Here is a 27,609-nt window from a genome sequence, read left to right as displayed (position 1 = left end):
TAACAATAAAACTCGTCATATTTGGACAATAACTTTTCATTTAATATACAGAAATAAAATTAGATAAAAGTGGAATAAAAACATAAAATAGTAGCATAAAACAATATAAAAATATTATAATGAAATAGAAAAAAATAAGAGTGAAAGACTAAAAAGATGAAAAAGAAAGAGCAAAAAAGACGAGGGATTAGAGAATAAAAGGAGCATTAAAACGTAATTGGAAGAGAGAATAGTAGAATAAAAATAATAAGATGAAAAGGAAATAATTTAAGAGATGAGAGACTAGAGGAGACGAGATGATATGTACTTGGAAAAGAAGATGAGAAGAATGCGTGATATTGCTAGGCGAGATTTGAGAAGACTTAAATTGAAACCTTAAGTGTGAGGAAGGGAAAATCATTCGTAATCATAAGACTGAGGTATAATAGATTTAAGTTTGAGTTGGATGTGGGTCAAGTGAATGTTGGCTGTAACGTAATATGGTTTGGTTTGGTTTGTAAATTACAAACCGCAAACCAAATCAAACCTCGTAGTTTTGTTTAAAAATGTTCCAAACACATCTGAATCAAATGTGATTTTTTTGTGGTTTCGGTTTGGTTCGGTTCGATTTTGAAATTTTGTATTGGGCCGGTTTGGTTTTGAACACTCCTACATAATTGCACTTAGCACCCTACACTTTAAATTAGTAGACCATATATCACTCTCTTGATAATCTTGTAAAATTGTGTAAATAAATTCACTTTTTCAAATTTATTAAAACTTTGTTAAAATTTCGAACTTCTCTTGACCAAATGAATATTCAGATGTTAGTCTGTTTTTTTTTATTTCTTGCATATATACTAGATATTTAATTTTTTTTAACAAATCAGATAGAAATGCAACAATTATTTGCAATTATATCGAATGTATATACAACAGGTACGAAAACTTAGATTTTTCCCTGAATGTTTGATAAAATCTAGAGTCCTATGCAGGGGTGACACCGAGTTTTTAACAAATTCGATAGAAATATATGGATTTCTATCAAATTTTTGTAAATTCTAGTTTAAATGCAAAGAAGACCCCATATTTATTTAAAACACGGTATAATATTTTCATTACCATCAAACTTTGCAAACAACCCAGTATCAGTGAGGGTGGCATCATATTTATTTAAAATCTGATAGGATTTTTTTATTAAATAATAATTTGATTTATGTGTTTTATTAGTGAGATAAAGAGGATGTGAGAGCAGTATCATCGCTAGGTTGCGTGATAGATCCGTCAGCTCTACTATTGAGAGATTTACCGTTGATAATGCTTCTTTCTCATAACCTCGTGGTTTGAGAAACCTAGATGGTGAAGGGTATGCTTTAGCAGTTCATATCACACACATTGCATGTGGTGGGCCACTACTTGTTGGATTAAGCATTTTTTTTGCTATATGACTTTTTGTTGTTTCATGACTTTTTGGCTTTGTATAATAATTTATTCATGAATTATCCTTGTATTATTACTTGGGCTCTATCATCTACTTACTTAATCATGACTTATCATTGCACAAACTCAACTTAACCTTAACAACATCTTTACATATAATCATATGGCATAAACTTAACAACATCTAGACATAACAAAACATAAATTTAACGACGTCTTGACATAAACTTAACAACATCTAGACATAACATAAACTTAACATAAATAAAAAATAAAAAATTATTCGCTGGTGTTTTTAGCAAACAATCACGACTTTAGTTCACTTAAAAGATTAATTCGAAAAGTCTCATAGACTTATTGGGAAAAACAGGAATAATGAGAAAAATGTGTTTCTTTTGGGTTTATAATGCTTGAACGATAAACAATTGGAAAAAGGCACACTACTAGAAATTTGGCCTACGGCCACGCTAAAATTGTCCACAGCTCAGAAACTGTGGCCACATATATGATTTAGCCATGATTATCAAAGCGTAGACGTATGTTATAGAAATATTGAATCCGGAGTGTAAAACTGTGGCCTGTATAGCGGTAGATATTTTAAGCCGCAACTAAGAAACCGAGGCCTATAATTTTCAGTTCAAACTGTGGCCAAAACCCCAAAAAAAAACCCTCCAAAAGTTCCCTCCTTCTTTTTTAGTTTCCCTCTATCTTTTAATATTTTCTTTTCTATTTTTTTTAATTAAAAAAAAGAAAAAAAATGAAAGAACAAAGGCATTGAAACGAGCCATATGAACAAAAACACTCACACTATCTGAAAACTCCATCTCCCAAAACTATCTGAAAACTCTTCGCCGTTGCGCCGCTGCTGCCACCTCCATCGCTTACAGGTTAGTTTCTTCATCTTCATCTCTGCTTTCATCTCTGCTTCACCTTCATCTCACTAACCTCAATCATCTCACGAACCCTAACCCTCTTCATCTCACGAATCCCAACTCTCTTCATCTCACGAACCCTAACTCTCTTCATCTCACGATTCTCTGTTTGTGTTCCTCATCTTCTCTATCGTCTCCTCTGATTTTGTTTGGACCTAATATATATTTTGTTTTGCAGTTGAGGTACCAAAGCTTTTGGAGGCTTCCTCTATTCATCTGCGTACGATTATCTGGGTACGATTCTCTTCTCTGTTCGTGTTCCTCATCTTCCCTCGTCTCCTCTGATTTTTTTTGACCTAATATATATTTTGTTTTGCATGTGAGGTACCGAAGCTTCTGGAGGCTAATACGGCAGGGTTTCTTTTTGACCTAATCTATGTTTAAACAAATTCTACTACTGATGTTTGGATAGTGTGATTTGATGCATGTTTTGTTTTGACCTAATCTACTGAGGGCTTCATTTTGACCTAATCTCTGCATTGTTACATCTGTTGTTGTTATTTATGTTAGATTTTGTTATGGTGATTTGAAACTGAGAGAGGCACTGAGTTTAGGTTAGATTTTGTTATGGTGATTTAGGTTAGATTTTGGTAGGGTTGAAAACTGATCTGGATTTTAGGTTGAGAAAGTATGTTAGATTCAAGTTAACTGCTATTTCCGTTATTTGACTGTTAGTATTGTTAAATCTAAAATTGATTTTCTGTTTGGGACGAAATCAGAATGCTAGTTATGCTTAATATCATGAATTGAATTGAATTTCTTGTGATTATTAGAAGAATATCTGTTATTATGATATGTGTATGTGTATGATAATTTATGAATTTTACTCTGAGGATCCATTATGCTGCAATATACTATAGATTATTCATTTGAAGGAAGTTTTTAATTATGTATTTTTTGTTTGTTTGTTTAGGGGAGGAATATTCTTGAAACAGATCATCCAGAAGGTCCTTTTGGCACTAAGGTCAGTGTTCTAACTTGTTTCTGAGCTCACTTAGATTTGTGTTTGCTGCTGCATTCCTCTGTGTTGGATTAGATCTTGCTAGATTTGATTTTGACATGTACTTTGTAGCGGAATGATTTGTGTTTGATGACCTTTAAGTAGAAAAGTGTTTTTTTGGCAAAACTAATCTTGCTAGAATGATATAACTGATTCTTGGCTTGGGATTTGGGACTAACTAGTAACTACTTTCAATCCACAATACATAATTTTAGGATTCAATGTTAAAACTGATTGTATGTTTTAGTGACTTGATTTGATGAACTGATGTGCCACTACTATTGTGGCTGCTGTTCATACTACTACTTAGTAGTTTGTTTTCTTAAATTTTCTTGCATCAACTTATATTGGGTCCTATTAATGTTCGTGCATCTCGTAAGGAAGTGTCGCTTATGTTGTAATTAGTTGTTGTTTTTCTTTGGCGTAGAACAATTCAATTATTGAAATGTCTACTTTAAGTTTCGGTATCTGATATATATAGTCTGTGCTATAATTGTATGTACACTTCTTGCGCTCTTAAGTGGCCATTCAGTTTACATACTTTAAGTTTCTATCAGTATGTAAACTAAAAATCATGAAGCTGTGGAAGTTTCTTATGCATATTTAGTGAATGTAGCAGAAAGAGAAAGAAAATATTATAAAAAACATGAAATCCTCCTTCTGGTATTTGAGACCAGGTATTCTCAGTCATGATATCGCTTTTGACTGCAGATTGAATTTGTGTGTAACTGCTACTGAAGATTACTTAAAAGGCAGCATTTGTTTGTTTCAAACACAGGGCTATTGATTTTATAAATCTGTTATGAATTTGTGTGTTATTGATTCCTTTTTGTTATTGATACAGCTCAATTCCCTCAAAGGAGACAAAGGAAAGCGACAACTCCATTTTATTTGTGTGTGACTCCATTTCTCTGTTTTAAGGTAACAATTTGTGTTCTTTTAGGCTTCACCACATAAATTTTAATACGTGGTAGTATATCTCATGGAATGTTTTGATTTATATGTATATGATTATATAATGCCGTTGCCGTCTAAAAATGAATTTTATTTTATAAATCAGTAATCATGTTAGTGATTTTCTTACCTAATTAGTTGTATGTTAGGTATATAATGTATACACAATAATTATTGCAAAGATTCTGTCCCTAGCTTGTGTAGTTTAATTCCATTTATATACAATAATTCTGTCCCTGTCATTTTTTGGTTGCTCAGCACATGTTTTAGTACTGTTAGTGCATTTTTTTGTATGAATTCAGTTTTGAATGTGTTATGTGTTTTGAATGTGTTATGTGTTGTGTTTCAAATATATAGATTATCAAGTGATGGACAAAGAGTGGACTAAATTACCGTGGTTTAGTCAAGAGTACATCAACGGTGTTACTCGATTTTTAGACTTTGCCTTCACTAATGGAAGACCTCAAGGAGGTGAACTTCTATGCCCTTGTGCTAAGTGTAAAAATATATATTGGAAAACAAGGGATATTATTAGGGATCACCTAATAGCCAAAGGTTTTCTAGACGGTTATGACGTTTGGTTGCACCATGGGGAGAAATTACAAAGGTCTATGGAAATTGGTGATGGGATGGAAGATCAAGAGGGATCACATGATGACATTCCTGGCTTATTGCATGACATATATGGAGATAGGGCAGAAGCACACGGAGTTCATGAAGGTCCCAATGACGAGGCTAGAACGTTTTACAATTTGATTAAAGAGGCTGAACAAGAACTGTACCCTGGATGCAAAGACTTCTCTTCGTTATCATTCACGATTCGACTCTACTTGTTGAAATGTCTCCACGGCTGGAGCAATACGTCATTCACTGCCCTATTAGAATTATTGAAAGAAGCAATGCCTGATTTGAACATACCGGAATCATTTTACAAGACAAAAGCCATGATAAGTGGTTTAGGCCTTGATTATAAGAAGATAGATGCATGCCCAAACGATTGCATGCTATTTTGGAAGGAGCATGAAAAGGACAATTCTTGCACTATTTGTGAAGCTTCACGGTGGAAACAAAATGCTGCAACTGAAGGATGCGAGTCTGAGCAACCAAAAAATGACTGTAGAGTTCCTGCAAAAGTTTTGAGGCACTTTCCATTGATTCCTAGACTACAAAGGTTGTTCATGTGTTCAAAGACAGCTGAGTCAATGAGATGGCATGAAGAAGAGCGCTCAAAGGATGGAAAATTGAGGCATCCTGCTGATGGTAAAGCGTGGAAGGACTTTGATGAGCTCCATCCAGATTTTTCTAGTGAGTCCCGCAATGTAAGACTTGGCTTAACGAGTGATGGGTTTAATCCATTTAGGACCATGAGCTTATCTCATAGTACATGGCCTGTCTTGATGATGGTATACAACACACCACCTTGGCTGTCCATGAAACCTGAATATACAATGTTGTCATTGTTGATTCCTGGACCAAAATCTCCAGGCAACGATATCGATGTTTACCTCCAACCACTGATAGAGGAGCTAAAAGAGTTATGGGAATCCGGCATAGAGACATATGATTCTTCAATGAATCAAACTTTTCAAATGCGTGCAGCTCTTCTGTGGACAATTAGTGACTACCCTGCTTATGCTATGTTGTCGGGATGGAGCACCAAAGGAAAATTGGCGTGTGCCTGTTGTAAATCTAACACCAATTCGTTATACCTCAAACACAGTCATAACATGTGTTATATGGACCACCGTACCTTTTTACCAAGAACTCATTCTTGGAGAGACGATGTCAAATCATTTAACGGAGAAGAAGAACATAGGACTGCACCATCCATGTTAAACGGGGCAGAAATTCTTGAACTCTTAAAAAGATTTCAATAATGAATTTGGGAAGAAGAATAAGAAGAAAGTTGATGGCCCGTGGAAGAAGAGGTCAATTTTTTTTGAGTTGCCTTACTGGGCTCAAAATACATTGCGCCATAATTTAGATGTAATGCACATTGAAAAAAACATATTTGATAGTATTGTTGGAACTCTTTTGGACATCCTGGGGAAGACAAAAGATCATATTAAAGCCCGTTATGATTTGCAAGAAATGGGAATTAGAGAAAGACTTCATCCAAGGGAGACTGGTGGAGGACGTTCAGAGTTTGCGAAAGCATGTTTCTCAATGACTCCGCACGAGAAGTCAATTTTTTGTGGAGTTATAAAGGCTGCCAAGTTACCAGATGGGACTGCATCAAATATTTCAAAATGTGTACAAGTTGGTGACAAAAAAAATATCTTGTTACAAGAGCCATGATGCGCATTTCATGTTACACTATTTGTTGCAAATTGCAGTAAGAAGCACAATGCCCAAGGAGGTGGCAACCCCACTAATTCGTCTTGGTTCCTTTTTCCGCTCTCTATGTCAGAAAGTTATACAAGTGGAAGATTTAGATTACCTAGAAGATGAGATTGTAGAGATACTTTGTCAGTTGGAGATGATATTTCCTCCAAGTTTCTTTGACATAATGGTTCACTTGCCTATTCATCTGGTAAATGAAGTTAGATTGGGTGGTCCTGTTCAATTTCGATGGATGTATCCCACCGAAAGATACTTGTGTAAACTTAAGAACTATGTCCGCAATAGAGCTTATCCTGAAGGTTCTATTGCCGAGGGGTATCTGGCTGAAGAAGCTATAACATTTTGCTCAAGGTATTTGCATAGCAATGTAGATACAAGGTTGAATAGGAAGAGTCGGAATTATGATGTTACCGATTCACTTGAAACAGATCCAGATGATTACTTTACAACTGTCGGTCGTCCTTTAGGGGGGCAGGCGAACCCTTTCATCTTGATGTGAAATCAAAGGATGATGCCCATCGATACATCTTATTCAATTGCAATGAAGTTCAAATTTACATCAGGTAGTACAATAACTATTTGTCCTCCTATGTATTTATCTACTAATCCTAAGATTAGAGATATGTTAACATATAATTTGTTGACTTTTGTAGTGAGCATGATCAAAGTGTTAATTTAAACACTAACAAAAGGAAGTGGACCAAGGCCAAAAGTCAAAGTAAAGAATTTAGTGAATGGTTTAAAACTCGTGCCCAGAATGATGATGTGCCATTACAACTTGAAAAACTTTCTAGAGGTCCTAATTTTGTTGCAAAGAGGTATCCAGGTTACGTCATTAATGGATATAGGTTCCATACTAGGAAACGAGATGCAAATCGCAAAACTCAAAATTCTGGCGTAACTTTAGTTTCACTAACTTCAAGTTTCGCTAGCTCAAAGATGGAAATCCTAGGACAGAACCCATCACATATTATGGAGCCATTGTTGATATAATTGAGTTATACTACTATGGAAATTTCAACTTTGTTTTGTTTAAGTGCGATTGGTTTGAGGTTGAAAAAGACAAATACGGACTTACTTGTGTGCGTTTCAATAAGAAAATTTATCAGAATGATCCATTTGTGCTACCTTCTCAAGTTCATCAATGTTACTATATCCAAGACCCTTTTGATCCAAACCGGCATTATGCTCTGCAAACAGTTCCACGAGATTTCTTTAACATTGCTGACCCGTCAAACTTACAAGCTGAAAGTGGAGAAAATAGTGATGGTGATGGTGAATTAAATTGGGTTAGGGAAGACATACCTGCAACAATAGCTGAAACACCTCATGAAATGAATAAAGCTGAAAGTGATGGAGAGGATTTTGATTATGATGATACCCTATTTGATTTCATGGACTAATGTCAATCTATTTCATTTCTGGTGTAACTGATTGGATATGACATTGAACAAATACATTTCTTTTTTATTTTCCATTTGAACTTTTCATGTATTGGTTTTATGAGTTGTATTCATTAGGAGAATGACAATATCATTAGAATTTCTGATGTAACTGATTGGATGTGTTGAATCTATTTCATTTCTGTTTTTGTAAATCCACTATGTGTTGAATCCAGTATGTGTTGAATCTATTTCATTTCTGTTTTTGTAAATCCACTATGTTCTGAATCTTATTTGTTTTGAGTTAGTCATAGATCTAATGATTAGTAATTTATTGTTAACCGTTTGAATATTGCAAATTAGTGTTGATTGGTTAAACTTTGTTTCTTTTAATATTTTCCATGTTAACAGAAAATGAAGAAGGTTTCAAACTTGCAAAAGAAGACGGCTGCCGCACAAAAGGGTGAACAAGTTACCGCCAATTTTCGGTTGCCTCTATTTAGATCCAGTGCTGAATTGGCTAAGAAGTATGATATCAAATGCGAGATGGTAAATAATAATAATTGTGAAGGACCTAGTAAAGTAGGCATCAGACCTCCTTTTGTGCCTGCATCTAGGGAACTTTTCAACTTATCTAAGTTTGAAACTACTGCTTCAAAGATTGATAGTTCGGCCGATGTGTTTTATCCAACCAAAATAAGGACAAGGCAGACAACTCCCAGAAAAGTAGGGGCTGAATGTACTGATTCAACCAGGCAGCAAGTGATTCCCAAAACAGGGCCTGAAATTGCTTCAAGGACCAGGCAGCAACTTACTAAAAAAACAGGGCCTGAAATTGTTGATTCAAGGACCAGGCAGCAACAAGGAAATGATAAGCAGAATCCTTCAAGTGCAAAGCAGCAACAAGGAAGTGCTAAGAAACAAGTTTCAAGTGCTAAACAACAAGTTTCAAGTGCTAAGCAACAAGTTTCAAGTGCTAAACAACAAGTTTCAAGTGCTAAGCAACAAGTTTCAATTACTAAGCAACAAGCTTCGAGTGCGAATCAGAAACGTCCTTCAAGTGCAAAGCAGAATCCTTCAAGTGCAAAGGAGCAACCTAAGGAGAAACGGGTGGCTGACACTGCTGATTCAAGGTCAAACCAGAATCGTATGAAAAGGGCAATGGTAGAAGTTGATGGAAATTCCGGGACAGAGCAAGGAAGTGGCTTGAAGAAGACAAAACGAAGCCCAATGTGTAAATCGACATCAGTTGAAGAATTCCTCAAAGAAAATGGAGAAAATAGTGAAGAAGATGAATGTGAGAATCTTGAGGAAGAAGAAAATATAATGGGTGAAGAAGAAAACACTCAACAAAATGGAAGTAAACAAACTGAAGGTACGTACTAAGCTTCGTGTCATGCATTATTCTTTATTATTGTTTCATTCAAATTTATATCCCATGCTAATTATATTTTATCTAACACAGGGGCAAGTAAGAAAGGGACACGTGGACCAACTAAATGTTTGAAAATCCATGCTAGAAAGAGTGCGGATCGTGAAGAGGTGGTCTTAGACGATGATGGAGAACCTATTGGACCCAATGATCGAACCGTGACAGATTTGAGTTGTTTCCTTGGCACTGTCGCAAGGAATTCAGACTTGTGCCCCTTAGTTTATACTAACTTCAAAGCTTTGAAGAATGCAAACAAGGACCGTATATGGGAATTTGTCACTGTAAGTGGGAATTTGTCACTGTGTGAATCTAAATATAAGTTGTGTTCCTTATTTACTTGTCACTAATTACCTTTTTTATTGTAGGATAAATTCATTATCCCTGAAAATGGAAGTAGAGCGGTTTTCTCTCGCATAAATGATGCTTGGAGGCGTTTCAAGAAAGATCTCAAAAAGAGTTGTTTTTTAAAGTACACTACTATGAGTGAAAGATTGAAGCATCGTCCCCAGACCGTACCTGAAGTTCATTTCAAGCAATTGATATCCTATTGGAAGAACAATAACATCCAAGTAAGATAACAATTAGCAATTGATCAATGCTGTCCCTAATATTTAATTCTGTAATTTAACATTTGCTGCCCCTAATTTTGCTGTTTCTGAATGTAGAAAATTAGCAAAATCAATGCTGTGAACAGAGCTAAGCAAAAGTATATGCATCGGATGGGCCCAACAAACTTTGCGAGGATTCGTGCAAAACTGGTAGGGTGTTTATACATCCTTCAATTTACAATTATGTATTGGTTGAGTGATTCATATTTTGATGTGTTTATTATCAACCCATGTAGCGTGCTAAGAAAGAGGACGGAAAGGAAGTTAGCCAGGCAGAGATGTTCATTGAGACTCGACAAAGTCGAAAAGGAAAACAGCTGGATGAGGAAACTTCAAGTGTAATTGTAAGCCAGGCAGATTATTCCTTTAATCAACATTTGCCTTTAATCATTTATTTTTCTAATGTGAATATTTTCTAATGTGAATATTTTTTAATTAGTCTAAGCTTCAAGAATCAGTTCAGAACTCAACTGAATCTGAGACATTTAACTCCTTGTTTGGGAAAGAAAAATCTGGACGAGTTCGTTGCTATGGAAGAACAATAACACCTACCATGCTTAAAAGAAAAGAAGAAATTCTGGTTATTAAAAGGCAGCATAATGATGAAGTGGCTGGCATGAAGAGGGAGATGGATGGTATGAAGGCGCTATTTAAGACAATGATGAAGCAACAAAACCCACATATGAGCGACGAGGAGATCTCTAATTTGATGGCAAGTGCTATGGGTTGTTCCATTAGTTCTACTGCTGCTCCTGCTGATCCACATTCGTCTGCATAAACTCATATTCCGCATTGCGAACAGGTATACTCTAAACTACAAAATTGCAGCATATGGCACTGTATAGAAACTGTATTAGAAACTGTATCAAGTGTTTTCTGAAATTAGAAACTGTATTAGAAACTGTATGGGGCACTGAATTATCAAGTGTATAGGGCACTGAATTAGAAACTCGGTTATCAAGAATTAGTTAGAAACTGTATAGGGCACATTAAGTGCAGGGATCATGGTTAAACAAGTGCAGGGATCACATTAAGAAACTGAATTATCACTGAATTTCTGAAATCGTATGGTTATCATGGATGAACAAGTGCAGGGATCACATTAAGAAACTGAATTATCATTGAATTTCTGAACTGATACTTGAACTGATTCTTGAATTTCTGAACTGGTTATCATGGATGAACAATATGCAGGGATCACATCTTGTTACAGTTTTACTGTTGTACAAATTTTGTTATAGTGTTATTGGTTTTACAGATTTTAAGCATCTTGTTATAGTGTTATTGGTTGGTAAAAATTTTGTGAATGCTAGTAACATTGATGTAATTCATTTTCTGGTGCCAATTAAACTGAAGTTTTGAAGTATCATCATTGGTTTGTACTATGTGGCCCAAATGGCATAAGGGAATCACATTAATCATGTAAAGTTTCATGGATGATTAAAGATTCTATTTGGTTTGATTTTAAGCATCCTATTACTGTTTTACTGTTGTAGCTTATAGTGTTATTGGTTGGTACAAGTTGTGTGAATGCTACTAACATTGATTTGTTTGTTTCAAACACATGTTACTTCAGTAGCAGATTTGTATCATCATTGGTGTTATGCATGTTTATTGGTTAGTACACTTATGAATGTTGAATGATGTTATGTTTATTGTAGGGTGGAGAGGAAGCAGATTGTGATGAAGATATGGAAGAAGCTTGTGATGAACATGAAGATGTGGAAGAAGTTTGTGCTGAAGATGTTGATGAAGATGTTGAAGAAGATGTGGAAGAAGAGCAAGGAGAAGATCAAGAAGAATAGTTGTTTTATGTTATCTTTCTAGCCAGTTATTAGAACTTTTTTTGGTTATTTTGGGATGACTCTTTTTTGAGCCAAACTTGTGTTTAATATGGTTGTGTTTAACATGGTTGTTTTGAATTTTGAATTTGGGATGACATCAAAACTTGTATCCAACTATTATTAGTGGCACTACAAAAAAAACATACTTTTGACCTTAATGTTAATTTTATTGTTAATTTTATATTGATAGATATATTTATATATATATATATATATATATATATATATATATATAATTATATATAAAATGACATATTTATGTAATGATACAGAAATAAACCGTGGCTAGATAAATGGGTTAGAATGCATAACATATAACAACGGTTTTAAATAGGTGGTCATAACCAAACCGTGGCTATATCTTGAACTAATACTGTGTCGTAAATGTTAAAATGAACCCGTGGCTTTACAATATAGCCACAGTTATTAAGTCATGGCAAATACAAACCGTGGCCTTAATCAAGCTACCTAAACCGTGGCCTAAAAATGCCACGGTTGTAAAAATGGCGTGGTCTATACCAAAAAACCGTGGACTTTACTTTTGGCCACGGCCGTATACTCCACCGTTGGATTTCCGTGGCCGAACCGTGGCCTCAGCGTTACGCCACGGTTATTTTGCATAAAGCCTCGGTTTTCTGGGCGTGGTAGGAGGCTTTTTTTTCTGTAGTGACAATAAACTTTAGGTAAAGATAATAGACAAGATACAAAGTAAATAAAGTAAAAGACATTTAATGTAAATGCTTTGAATGCAAAAGGTTTGTAGAAAAATTTAAAAGTGGTGGATGCAAACTCACATATCTCACAAACTATTTCCCTCGAAGACTCGAGTACTCTAGTTTTATAGATAATCGGTGAGGATTTGTGAGCCCGACTATAATGCATAAAGTTGCATTATATACTATTACAAAGGGTGTGTTTGTTTCAAGGTTTATAGAAATATTGGAATGATATTCCAAGGATTATTATTCCTGGGAATATTATTCCAACCCATGTGTTTGGTAGAAATTTTGATTCCTAGAATAATTGTAAAATTGATTTAATTTAAAATTATAAAAAAATAAAAAATAATAGTAGATGTGAATGATAATGGGAAGTTATGGGTGGGTGAACTTATTCCCATGAGAATGTTATATTCCCACCCTTTAATCCTTGGAGTAAATAAAAAAGAATCATGTGTAAATAAGATACCAAGGAATAAAAAATACTTTGGAATAATTTTTTTAAACTTGAATCAAACATGGGAATATAGGATTCCCATAGCCATATTCCCAGGAATATTTTTTTAAACTTTGAAACAAACACACCCAAAGATAAGTGCCAACAATAGTTAAATCCTAAAGACCTAACATGTATCCCACTACTTAAGCCTTCGCGCTCTAACTTGCTTCCATTCGTCTTGAGGGGTGTAACTACTGAGTAACCACATATTATGTTGATAACTGCTTGGAACTTCTCAGTTGTCGTCAAGAACACATGTTTAGTTCCTCATAGCGCTTGTCGAAGCATTTCCGACTTAACTGCCTCTTTAAACTTAGAAAATATTCTAGGTCCTAGATTACCGGTGACCTTATCAAACCTAACTATTCTGTCGAAACTCTTTTTGAAATTTTGGACATGTTTTGAGGAGAGAGTGATCTTAATCTTGTGGATCTATTCTTAAGATTCTTCTAAACCATGTTCACCATGCTTCGTCGAACGCTTTGGTCGACTTAGTTGATAAGTCGAAGGTTTTCCAATAGAGACTTTCTAACACTTAACATTTTTTCAACGTGGCTATCAGCATTCTTCGTTGACTTTTCTCCAACTAGAATTTCCTAGGCTAACACATCATCATCAAGAACTGCATTGGGACGTTTTAGCATTTAAAAAATCTGGTATACTGATATTTCAAGTGTCGCAACCACTTTGAAAGGATTCGTAGTACCATAATGGTTAAATGTACTCCACATAATTCTTACATCATCCTCCATCATGAGCTCGAACTTACTGAACTTTCTCGTCCTGTCAAAATAAGTCCTAGGTGAACGGTAACAAGTTTAATCACTCTTTGAATTTTATTGTGGTGTAAGATATTATCGAACTTAAACTTCAGATCCACTTAAGTGGTATTCTCAATATCCCTAAATTCATATGGATGGTTCATATCGTTAAAGCAAACAAATGCAAGATAAGAGTATTGATTCGTGTATGATTTTCAAAATCATAAGAAGCATATTTATATAAGTTTTAAACTTTGCCAACCATAAAATAGTGTCAGTGTAATTTTAGCCATCCATTTAAAGAAAACAAATGAAAAGAAAAAATTTAGCCTATTGAGTTTTTATGGGTGCCATTGAAATCTTATAAATCCAATTCATGTGAAAATATCCACCAAATTTTCTAAAAATCTAGTTTAAACAAATTCAAAATATATCATTTCCTATAAATATTCCATTAAATTCATAAAGTTTCGTAAAAAAATGGTATGATTGATATTATATTTGTTAATATTTACCGAGTTAACAAGAGAATCTCTAAGTTGTTTGAAAGTGGTAACGAGAAAAAACAGTGGGCAAGAACTATTTGAGCAACAATGAAGGATCAACGGGAGAAGATGGAATTTGTGGATGACAACAAATGTTTATTATGTGATAACCACAAAGAAACAAGCCATCACCTCTTCTTTGGTTGTTTGGTTGTGATTATATAGCAAGTTGTGTTGGGAAAGTATTAAAGAATGGTTAGGGTGGAACATGATCGCGCAAAAACCGAATAAAATCAATGAAACTCCATATGATAATTGTTTCGGGCATCAGATTTTCAATATTCTATCTAAAAACTTTTTACTCGAATCAACCATAATTAATTCTCATGACTCATACCATCATTATAATTGAAAATAATATTAAGCATAAACTTCAAGGAAAAAAAAAATGAAACACTGTTCGTTGACATAATTAATTTCTGATGTTGTGCTAACTAACTAATTGAGAATATAGCTCAAAACCTATTTCATTACCATATTAACTAAAATGACTAATTACTAAAAGGGTCTTGCTAACCAGTGCCCTCAGGACAATGATTAAGCATTCTAAAAAAAAATATTTTATAAAAAATTTAATATTTTAATTTTTTCGTCATTAAATACGCAGGTTATCGAGATAAATTTACTATTTTTAAAATCTTAATCAATGTCCTGAGAGCACTGATTAGCATTTCTCTTACTAAAATGACTAATTATGTATTTAAAATCCTTTGTATGAAATGTTTTTCTTGATAGATATTTCTGCATCTATTAAGAATTTTTTTTATTAGTGTTTATATTTTAACACTATTAATCCTATAATTTTTTTTATTGTATTATGGAAATTGTCATAAATTATTTTATTCAAATATTTTAACACTTTTTTAATGTACTCAATCAATTCAAATCAAACAAACATGTTGTTTCTCAACTCGATTCAATTTAGATTTTATCCAAAAAAGTTTGTAAATTTAATTCAAACTAATTTGTGTATTTTTAATCAATTTGAATATCAAATTTTCTCAAAAACAAACAAAACCTATCGGCTAACACTTCTTCGTGCTAAGAGGAATATACTTGATATCATAATTTCCATACATCTTGAAACTGGTAAAAATTTGTAGAACATAATTTTGCTTAAATTTTGATAAAAGTAATAATTTTAAGAGACAAATTTAAAATATTTAATTTTTAGAAATACTATTATGATTAGTATTAAATAAAAGTAGGATTGATGTTATAATAGTATAAATTATAATTTAATACACAAATCATACAGGAGATAAATATTTATTTTTAATTAATTAGTATATGGCCATTCACAAATAAATTAATTTTTATATGGAAACACACACAATTAGTAATCTTAACACAGAACTAATGTGTGTCCCTCATGCATAAAATGAAAAGTTAGTGATTTGTGATTAAACGATATAGTACCAATTATATTCATTATTTAAAAGTTTTATAAACTTGTCTTGACATATAGTTAACCAAAATTTCGTCTATATTACAAAAGTAAATAAAATTAATTGGAAAATAATATTCTAGTAGAATTATAAAAATTTGATTAGTAGTAAATTTGTCCAAATGTTTCATAACTATGATAAATTTAATGTAGAAAAATATGGCTCTCTCTGTCTCACAATATGTGTCTTCTTTTCAATTTTTATTTCTCTTAAATTATTTATCCTTTTAGAATATCAATGTGATATTTATTATTTATTTCCACTAATTTGTCCTTATTTATTATATTTTAATTCATATAACTACTTCATTATTAATAAGGTTATTATAGTAAATGATATTCGTTTTATCATTAAAATCAACATAATTAATCATTTTCTTAAAAAATATAAAAATTGAAAACACCTACTATTTTTTTTTAAAATTTAAAAATTGCAAAAAGAACACTTATTATGAGACGAAGAGAGTAATTTTTTAATAGTGAATTTAATAGAATTTAAAATTTTAGATCATGAAATAAAAATTATAAAACTTTGTTACATAAAATGTTAGCAAAAATTGTTTATTAGGGAGATTCAATGATAATTACAGTTAGAGTTTCCCAAACATTTCATACACATTATGAATTTCAAAGATAAAGTAAAACTCCATTTTTTTTTTCATCGAGCATGTGCATGGCAATAAAATTCAGACATGCGGTACCCACCCGAACACTCCCCGAAGTTGACGGGGAAAATTCGCTTTAACTGGATTTGGGTTCGGGTTTGAATTTTTCCTGATTATAAAATATGGGGACAGGTAGGGTAATGGGGACACTAATACCCACCCCGAACCCGCCCCGTTTATTTCAACATGTACATTATTATTTATATTTCATAATTTATGTTAATAAATATGTGGATGATGTTTTGATAATTTGATTTGTATTTATTATTTTAAATATTTGAAATGTATGTATGAAAATTTTTGATATTGTTTTACTTTGTTATTTATAATGTAATTTAACTTTTGAAAAAGTAAATATTTTTATTTAAAAATTTGATTTTACGAAATAAATGGTGGCGGGGCGGGGATACCCGAACCCGTTTGGGACGGATTTGAGTTTAATTCTCCATCCCCGTTTGGATTTGGGGCAGGGAACGGGGATTTATTGAGGATTCGGGTTTGGATTTGAGAAACATAAAAATCGTCCCCGACCCGCCCCATTGCCATGCCTATTTTTCATTACCAACGAAGGAGCAGCTGGTAAAGAGAAACATCATACACAATGAAGCTGACAAGGTATGTCCTTTTTGCGATGCAGCGGGTGAAGATCGTGATCATCTTTTCTTTCTGTGTGACTTTTCGAGGAGAATATGGTTGTGCATTGTTGTGTGGTTAGATGTAAAGGGGCTGGATGGGCGACATGGGCTTAATCACTTTGATTTTTTCTGCAATGCTTTAGATAGGAGGATTAAACAGAAACAGGTTTCTTTGTTTTGGTTAGCCACTTTGTGGTCTGTTTGGTTGGCTAGAAACAACCTTTTATTCAAGGGTATTCCGGTTGTTTTAGATGATATAGTAGATAATATTAAGATGGTGTCTTGGTCTTGGTTTTCCATTGGCAACAAGGGGGTAAAATGTCCCTTGTGGTATAACTGATTCAACGCACCATTATCATGCTTTTCGCTTGCTGATTGTATTTCTCTTGAGTACTGTTGGTACTCTTTTATAATACATCTCTTTTGCTTATAAAAAAAAATTAATGGTGGTGATAAACATTGCACCGCAATTTAAATTATAAACATCTACATTAAAAGTAATTCAAATTAAAAGTAATTCCTCAACAAAAAATAAATGAAAAATATAAGCGCATAAGTTCACATCATTGTTTTTTTCTTTCAAAATTTAATCTATAATTATTTTAACTTCCTTAATCTCTTTATGACAACTAATACAAATAAATTTCAATATAAACTAGTAAATTATTTAGTAAAAAAAAACTTAAAAAAAGATAGAATTGACTTCATGCATAAAACATTCAAAAAATATGAAGATAGATAGCTTCGATAACTCATTTTGCTCGACTTCACCTTATAATATTTTTTTTTTTTAACAAGGCTAAGGTCATCTCTATTATATAGTCACAAATTATTATAATTGTAATAAATATTAAAAAATTTATTTAGTAAATCCTATATACTTTATCACAGCTCCTTTTTTTAAAATTAAAGCAAATATATATATATATATATATATATATATATATATATATATATATATATATATATATATATATATATATATATATATATATATATAAATGCAATCATTTTCAGTATAATAAATACAAAGTAAGTTAATAATGAATGTGTAGGTCACTTTTTGTTCATTTTTTTATATTTGTTCTAGAGGATTTGTAGTCCATGATTTTGGTGGTAGTAATTTTTTGGGAGGCTTCTTGTACGGATCTTGTTTTGTAGATTCAACAATAGTTGATTTGATGGATATTTTTCTAGCAATTTTATTTATTTATTTTAAATTTTGGTCCTTGGATTTCTAGTCCTTATTCTTTTATTTTAGTTCCAGCAAAATTAATTTATATATTTATTGGTCAGTGTAATATATAGCATAATAAAGTCGAGAATATATTTCATGGATATTGAAGAGATTCAAATAAAACAAGTTACATATTACAAGGACAAAAACAAAACAACAATGACAAAAACTAAAAGTAAATTCATAAATAAATTTATAAGGACCAAAACAAAAGAACAATGACAAAAAATAAGATAAAAAACGTTTCCAAAGACCAGAACTAAAAAATATTCTAGATATTAAGTCTAGTATTTATAAGTAACCATTAGTCCTATTGGCCAAATCTTAGTGATTTGTAGAACTTAGCCTTAATTAGTTATTTGTGTGAGTCTCCCCTTTGTGGATGGTTGTGGTGCCTCACATTTAACTCATTGTCTTCTAATAAGTGGCAAGTTTAGTTGACTTTATATTTGTGAACAAAGTTTTATTAAGATTGGCATTCCTCAATTTCCATCCTTTTTTGTTATTGGCACTATCATCAAGGAGAATTATCGTAATATCCAAGTGTCATTTTCTATTGTGTTATGTCGGAGTCTAATGTATTGATGACAACGATAAACCCTCATAGACTTTGTAAAAAAATCAATTAATCACATTCATTTGCGTTCAAACTTAATTGTCCTGCTATTGACATATGGAAAGACTATGATAAAAGACAATGAAGATCCAACCTCATCTGGGTTGTACATAGTCAATGAAACACCTCCTTCACCGGTGAAGTTTTAAACTCCGCCTTGGCCTTCTAGAACTACAATAGAAGAATTTCTAAAAATAATCATCAGTGGACAACATTAATTGATCCTGAAAAACAAGCTCTGTAAGAAGTGACAACATACTTTTTTACTTCACAATCCTTAAAATAGTATCATAGCATTGTGAATCCATCAAAAATAAAAAAAAACATACCAACCACCAACTTTATCTTTTGAGGTCCTTTAACTTTTTGAATCAGTGATCTTATCTTGATCACCAAAAGCATGCCTTTCGATACATATTGGATTTTTCCAACTTTGAAATGATAAGATATTCACACACTTGCATTATTGTTATATATAAAAACTATACTAGAATCTAGAAAAGTAATTAGAACAAAAATGTAGTATGAAAAACTAAAATACGAACCAAGCATCAACTTGTAAAACAATAAAAAAAATCAAATAAAATCAACAAATCTCAGTTCGAAATGGAAATGTTTCAAGCCATACATCCTCATACAAAATCAAATTGCACAAAAGAAAATTATAGTTAGGCTAATTTATTCAAATATCCTAAATATTAAAACATCAAACATTCTTTGCCATCTTCTTAATAATATTTAAAATAATGAATTTTATTAAGCATTAAAAGCTACACAATAGGTAACTCCTCAATTTTAAATAAACATACATTATAATAAAATAAAACATGGACAATTGAGATTTAAGTTAATCAGCGAACCTAATTTCATTTGTGTTTTAAATATTCAGGCTCAGTTTGGGGTTTTGAGGTAAATCGAGAACATAGAAGAGCATAGGGAAGAAGATTGAGAATGAGTAAAAAAATAAGGTTTTGAAGAGGTGAGTAGAAGGTGCTGGATCTCAATTCAAAAACACATTTTATATTTATATGTACCCACCCTAAAACATTTACAATAATGGAATGGTGAGGAGGTTGTGGAAATTGGAAGTGGTGTTGTTGGTGGCCGCGGAGATCGTACTCTCTTTGCTCTTTAGATAACATGTCTCAACTTTGAACCAAACTGGGGCTACTTCTTTTTTGAACAAATGTGTTTCAACAATAACGAATAATATTAAATTCCAAATAATAAAAAAAATTCATGTCAGATTACTACATCTAACTAGATAACCATGTCTGCATTAGTTAACGTTTTTTTTTATAAAATTTAACAGAAAATACCAATTAAACTAACAGAAGTGTTTTTAAAGGACTAATATAAATATGATAAATTTTATGTAGAATGAGTAAAAAAAAAGGGTTTTGAAGAGGTGAATAGAAGGTGTTGGATCCTGATTCAAAAACACGTTTTATATTTATATGTAACCACCCTAAAACATTTACAATAATGGAATGGTGAGGAGGTTGTTGAAATTGGAAGTGGTTTTGTTGGTGGCAGCGGAGATCGTACTCTCTTTGCTCGTCAGATAACATGTCTCATCTTTGAACCAAACTAGAGCTACTTCTTTTTTGAAGAAATGTGTTTCAACAATAACCAATAATAATAATAAATTCCAAATAATTAAAAAAAATATATCATGCCAGATTAATACATCTAACTAGATAGCCATGTCTGCATTAGTTAACATTTTTGTTTACAAAATTCAACAGAAAATATCAATTAGACAAACATAAGGGAGTTGGATCCTCTCCTTCAAATTTTTCTCTCCAACTCTCTCCTTCACATTTTTATCTCTATCTCTCTCTAATATTTTCTCTCTCTTCTTCTATTTAATATTTTCTCTTAATTTCATTAATCATATTACACTTAATTTTGGTGAAGAAGACAAAAGAAGGGAAGGAGAGGATCCATGGTGCAAACATAAGTCTTTTTAAAGGACTACTACCTTATAAATTTTATGTAAAAAAATTTAAAATTTTTAAGAGTGAATTTAATATAATTTTAAAATTTAGATCATTAAATTAATATTATAAAACTTTGTTACATAAAATATTAGCAATAAATGTTTAATAAGTGAATTCAATGATAATTACGAGCTTGTCAAACAATATTACAAAATGCTCTTACACATTATAAATTTTAAACATAAGTTAAAATTCTCTTTCTATATTTATCTTTATCAATTGTGATGATACATCATAACTCCCTAAATAAAACAACAATTATCTTGTCCATGTGGAAACCAACATTGTCCGCCTTTCTCAAATCCCTTTCTAAGATATTCTGTACCTTAATTTGAAGGGTTAATACTACTTTACCCCCTGCCATATAGGCGAGATTCGATTTACCCCCCTCTAAAAAAAAAACTTATTGGACAAACCTTGCAAAATAAAGATTCCATCAAATTTGACCCTGATCAATTTTTTTAACCAAGATTCTTAGAATCTTGCCTACATGACATTTTTGGTAGTGCTGACTGTACAACACATAAGCAATGTGGCACAGTCAGCACTGCCACGTGGAATTTAATTTTTTTAAAATTTTTTTATTGATTTTTTTTATTTTTATTTTTTAAATTTTTTGTTGATTTTTTTTAATTTTTTTTATTATTTTTTTTAAAAATAAATTTAATATTTTTTTTGTTGATTTTTTTTTTAAAAAAAATTTATTATTTTTTTAAAAAAAATATTTGACAGTACCTGCGGATTTACATACGAATTTGACAATACCCGCGGATTTACCTACAGATTTAAAAATACCTCCGGATTCACCTACGGATTTGACAATACCTGCGGATTTACCTACAAATTTGACAATACTTGCGCCTTTAAAAATACCTGCGAATTTGACAATACCTGCGGATTTACCTGCGAATTTACCTGCGGATTTACCTACAAATTTGACAATACCTTGGGATTTACCTTTAAAAATACCTGCGAATTTGACAATACCTGCGGATTTACCTGCGAATTTACCTGCGGATTTACCTACGAATTTGACAATAGCTGCGGATTTACCTACGGATTTAAAAATACTTGCGGATTTACCTGCGAATTTGACAATACCTGCGGATTTATATATAATAAAAATAAATTTTAAATAATAATTAAAAAAATTTGGAAAAAATATTAATTTTTTAAAAAAAAAAAATTAATAAAATTTTTTTTAAAAAAAAATCAACAAAAAAAATTAAAAAAATCAATAAAAAATTTAAAAAAAAAAAATTAAATTCCACGTGGCAGTGCTGACTGTGCCACATTGCTTATGTGCTGTACAGTCAGCACTACCAAAAATGCCATGTAGGCAAGATTCTAAGAATCTTGGCCAAAAAAATAGATCAGGGTCAAATTTGGTGGAATCTTTATTTTGCAAGGTTTGTCCAATAATTTTTTTTTTAGAGGGGGGTAAACCGAATCTCGCCTATATGGCAGGGGGTAAAGTAATATTAACCCTAATTTGAATTACAAACATTCATGCTGCAAGCTGATGGTTGTCCGTTTCTTCCGTAAGGACAATCTAGTTGTGCAGGAGTATCCAAACTAGTGGCAATTTCTGAAACAAACATAAATGAAAAAAATATATGCACACAAGTTCACCTCATCAATATTATGCAATAGTTAATTTGATGGATATTTACCTAGTAGCTTTATTTTTTTAATTTTTGGTCCTTGGATTATTTTTTATTTAATTTCTAGTCCTTATTCTTTTATTTTTTTCGAGCAAAATTATTTTATATTTTTATTGGTCATTGTAATATATAGCATAATAAAGTTTTGGTACATATGTCATGGATATTGAAGAGATTGAAATAAAATATGTTACATATTACAAGGACAAAATCAAAAGAACAATGACAAAAACTAAAAATAAATTCATAAATAAATTTATAAGGACCAAAACAAAAGAACATTGACAAAAAATAAGATAAAAAATGTTTCCAAGAACCAAAACTAAAAAAGATTCTAGAAATTAAGTATAGTATTTTTAAGTAACCACTAGTCCTATTGGCCTTAATTATTTATTAGTAGAAGACCCGTGCGTCCGCACGGGTAGATTCATTCATATCTTAGATCATTTAAGACTTGGTGGTTACTAATATATAATTGTTATTATAAAATCATTAATAACTGCAAATATTATAAATAAATATGTAACAAATTAATAATAATATCAATATGTTTAATAACTATAAATATTTATATATTTTTTATTAAAATAAAAAAGATATTGAGTTGATAGTGATCCGTAAAAATAGTGTATTTAAGTGATAAAATTTACTAGAGTTATTAAAATTTACAAATATCACTTTCATAATTTCTTTATAATAAAATAATAAATTAATAATTTTAATGATAAAATTTATCGAAATTTTATTACAAATTACAAAATGAAAAATTATGAAGTAAGTCTTTCTACGGTTGTTGCATAGATTTGCATAGATACACTGTAAAATATTGTTTTTTTTTTTAAAACTTTTTAAGGGTAATTAAAATAACGGTGTCCATTGATTCAATAAAAGCAAGGGCTTAGCTTATTATTAGTACTTACAATTTGAGCATAGAAGTATCAATTAATGACGGGGAAGTAGAAAAAAGCAATGGTCTCTAACTATCTTGGGAATGGCATAATATTTTCATCACTATGTTAATTTCATGTTCCTATTAGGGGTGGATAAATTTTATCCGTATCGTTGATTATTTTGTACAATCAGATCGGGTTGGATTGGGTGTCAGGTCGATTTAGTTTTTTAATTTAGGTGTTATAGGGTTGTTTCGGTCGAGCTCAGATGATTATTTTAGATCCGTCAAAAATCGAATTCGACCTAACTCAATTAATATTTATTTTATTTACTTTTATTACTTTAAGGCTAACCTATTATAAAAAAAAAATCACAATATTGTCATATTATTATCATTTTTATATTTTAAGGATAACGTTGTGTTATCACACTAATATAAGAACATGCACTATAAAATTTTAAATGTTATTTAATTTATACTTTAAAGTGTGATAATGACCAAAATAATGTCAATAATATTAAAATTGTTATCACATAATAATGATAATAATAATAATAATAATAATAATAATAATAATGATAATAATCAATAATAAAAATAGTTATTTGTTTTAATTATTCTAAAATTTTATTTTATTTTTTACAATTAAAAAATGAATATGTGAAATTTTATAAAAAAAAATAGTCATTTTAATGAGTTTATTGCAATAAATATTAAACCGATAAAATCCACCTGACTTATCCACTTAACTAATTTAACCAATCCGACGAAAACCAAAAAAATTTCGGTCAAAATTAGGTTATTAAAATAAAACTGTGGTTTACGTCGGATTTAAATTTTAGGCCCAAGATCGACCCAAACCGACTGATTGTCCACATCTAGTTCCTATTACTAATCATATACCATATTATGATAATTGAAATCAAAACTTGTTAAAAATAATAAAGTACACCGTAAAATATATTAAAAGACTGCAACTTATAATGTTACAATGTTCACCTTAAAATAGAGTGGTTGAAGTCGCAATATCGCCGAGGAGGAACAACAAAGGAAGACGTTTCGGTTTCGCAAGATTCAAGGAGGTGGAAGATGTCAAGATGCTTGGGGTTCGCTTAGATAACGTCCAAATTGCAGGTAACAAAATTCATGCTAATCCTCCTAGATTTGTTAGAGGTGAAGTGCTGAATGGGTTGAAGAGGAGTTCGGGGACGAAAGGAAGGCGTGGCCCGGTTCTGTTTCAATCCACAGAGTCGCAAAAGGGAGTGTCTGGAGATTTTGGGGGGAGGAAAGTGGGTAGGAGTTATGCCGAAGTTGTTCAAAAGGTTAATGTCGAAGCAGGGATCTGTCAGAACTTGCCTAGCTCACTGATTTTTTCATCTAAAGAGGAGGACAGGAAGCGGTTTAGCAAGGCTTACATGGGCAGAGTTAAAATACCAGGCTCTGCTTATAATATTCAAACACACTTTGGTATGGAGGGTATGTTCACGGTTAAGGTGTCACCTATGGGAGGAAACATGTGTTTATTGGAAGATAGGGAACCTAGTTTCATAGAAGATATGATTGGAGAGGGAGAATCATGGTGGAAAGACTGGTTTGTGGACATTAGAAGATGGAAAGACGCAGACAGGGACGAATCTAGAGTTGTGTGGCTTAGAGTTTTCAGAATCCCGCCTCTCGTATGGAATTCTGACTTCTTTGTGGCTCTCGGTGGAACTTTGGGTGAGTTCATTTGTATTGATGAACATACAGCTAGTGGTGAATGCTTCGATGTGGCTCGTGTCATGGTGAGATTGAAATTGTTTGCTGCTGTCCCGGATTCTTTAAAGGTGATTATAGATGATGTTCCTTTCTCGCTGTTGCTTAAAGAGGATAGCTATGGTTCGCCGTGGGCTTCTACAGATATTCCTAAAACTCAAAACCCTGGCCCCGAGTCTACGGATTCGGATGATATTTTGTCAAACGATTTACAGGTGGAATCCGATTTTTCTGGGGAAGATTTTATGGAAGATAATTATGGGTTGCTTCCGGTTGTCAATTCTGTTAAAAATCCTAGCTCTTCTCATTTCTTAGGGAAAAAAACAGTATTGGGTGTCGAGGAGAGGGAGAGGAGAATCATAGTGTAGGAGGGGGAAGACTCAATCAGAATGGGTTCTTTGAATCTGTTGATAGTAGCTTCGATGAAGCTGTTCGGGCGGTGAAGGATAAGGAGAGAGTGGATGGGGGTAAAGGGAAGCTGGTGATGAACAGGGTGGGGATTGTTGATGGTGGGTTAGGGGGTCCATGAACGAGTTGGTGGGTCAGAATTCCAGGCAGGATTTTAACGTTTCCCATGAGAAAAAGCAGTCCTTTAATTCTGTTTCTCAATCCGTTTCTCAATCTGTGGTAGGGTGCAGTGTTATAAAGGAGAGGGCTGGAAGAAGTAACGAGCAGGGAGTGTTTAAAGGTGAATTAAAAACAAAAAAGTTGAAGTAAAAATGGTTGAAGGATAAGGTGGGCAGGGGCGGTAGAGTTTATTCTAGTGGAAGGAATAGCTGGGCAGCCAAGAATAAAGGGAGCAGTGGCGGTGTAAATTCTTTTCCTGGGGTTGCTAATTCTTTTGATGGTGGGTCTATGACGGCAGTTTATGGGAGGCATAGTGAAGAATCCGACATTTGTAGGAATAATAAGAAATATGGGGTATGTTGGATGGTAAAATTAAGGAGAAATTGTTGGAGGATATTATAGGGTTGGGTGTGGTAGATATGGAGGGTGTAGGTAATTTGGAAAGAAGAATTGCGTCATTAGAGAATGAGGAGGTTATAACAAAGGAGGGTGGGAGGGTGTTAAAAAAGTTGACCTTATGATTATCAGAAGCTTTAATATAAGAGGGGGGATGAATGCTCTAAAGAGGAGGAGAATTAGCGCCATTATTAAAAAAGGGAATGCGGATGTTTTCATGATTCAAGAGTCCAAGATTTCTTGTTTAAATAAGGAGACGGCTAGAAGTTTTTGGAGTAACACGGAGATCGGTTATTCTTTCTCGAATGCTACGGGTATGTCGGGAGGTCTTATTACGCTTTGGAAAGTTGGAGATGTGTATGTTCTATATAGTTTTAAAGGTGAAGGGTTCTTGGGTATCAAAGTGGTGTAGAAGGGGGAGGTGTACTACTTGGTTAACATTTATTCCTCATGTGAATTTGTCAAAAAAAGGAGGATGTGGGATTCTTTGTTGGATTTGAAGGCCAAATTTAATGATGGAGAGTGGATTATGGGAGGGGACTTCAATGCTATCAAAGATAGGAGGGAGAGGAAGGGAAGATCGTTAGTGGTAAAGAAGAAGGAGGTGGAGGCTTTTTCGGAGTTTATTCAAAAGAGTGCTTTGATTGACATTCCGTGCAAAGGAAAGAAATTTTCTTGGTATAGTGGTGATGGGAAGTCTATGAGTAGAATCGATCGTTTCCTTGTGGCTGATAACACAGTTAGTAGATGGGGTGTGGTAGGTCAATTTATCGGTGATAGAGATATTTCAGATCATAGCTCGGTGTGGCTTATGTCGGATGTATCTAATTGGGGCCCAAAACCATTTATGTTCTATAATGAATGGTTTTCTCATGATGCTTTGTTGCCTTTTGTGGAGGTTGAGTGGAAGAAGATGGTGGTTTATGGTAGAGGTGATTTTGTCTTAAAAGAGAAGCTTAGGCTTTTCAAGGATATTCTTAGGAGGTGGAACACGGAGGTTTTTGGGAGAATTGACTTGGAGGTGGAAGAGGGCGTGAGAGATCTTAACTTGGCCGATGATCTTCTAGGGACGGATGATGGCTCTTTACTTTCGGTTACTTTGGAGAGGAGGAAAGAGGCGTCTAGTCGTTTTTGGAGGAATATGCGGATAAAAGAGAATATGCTTCTCCAAAAGTCTAGATTAAAGTGGATGAAGGAAGGGGATGATAATAGTCGGTTTTTTCACAAGGTGATTAAGAAGAAGAGTAGGATTAAACATATTGGTCCTATTCTTGCGGGGGGGGGGGGGGGGGGG

The 27,609-nt window shown here is 32.7% G+C and overlaps 2 protein-coding genes and 1 long non-coding RNA gene across 3 annotated transcripts; all 3 read left to right on the top strand.

Annotated features, from left to right (window-relative positions):
- The first annotated feature begins 2,120 nt into the window (after positions 1-2,120).
- LOC131657423 (uncharacterized) lies at positions 2,121-2,703 on the top strand. Its single transcript, XR_009300652.1, has 3 exons — positions 2,121-2,306; positions 2,530-2,585; positions 2,685-2,703. It is a non-coding gene; the product is annotated as an uncharacterized LOC131657423 (long non-coding RNA).
- A 1,522-nt stretch (positions 2,704-4,225) lies between these two features.
- Positions 4,226-12,072, top strand: LOC131659967 (uncharacterized). The gene is made up of 8 exons (XM_058929074.1): positions 4,226-4,272; positions 8,442-9,405; positions 9,496-9,743; positions 9,828-10,031; positions 10,128-10,220; positions 10,307-10,414; positions 10,510-10,872; positions 11,732-12,072. Exons 2-7 carry the CDS (start codon positions 8,445-8,447, stop codon positions 10,846-10,848), a joined length of 1,953 nt encoding a protein of 650 aa, XP_058785057.1. The 5' UTR covers positions 4,226-4,272; positions 8,442-8,444; the 3' UTR covers positions 10,849-10,872; positions 11,732-12,072.
- Positions 4,674-6,182, top strand: LOC131659968 (uncharacterized). Its single transcript, XM_058929075.1, has one exon. It carries the CDS (start codon positions 4,674-4,676, stop codon positions 6,180-6,182), a length of 1,509 nt encoding a protein of 502 aa, XP_058785058.1.
- Positions 12,073-27,609: the final 15,537 nt, after the last annotated feature.

The sequence above is a fragment of the Vicia villosa genome, linkage group LG3 (assembly GCF_029867415.1).
Source record: "Vicia villosa cultivar HV-30 ecotype Madison, WI linkage group LG3, Vvil1.0, whole genome shotgun sequence".
NCBI lineage: Eukaryota > Viridiplantae > Streptophyta > Magnoliopsida > Fabales > Fabaceae > Vicia > Vicia villosa.
Note: the sequence above shows the minus strand (reverse complement) of the source record. Positions and strands in the feature narration are given on the sequence as shown.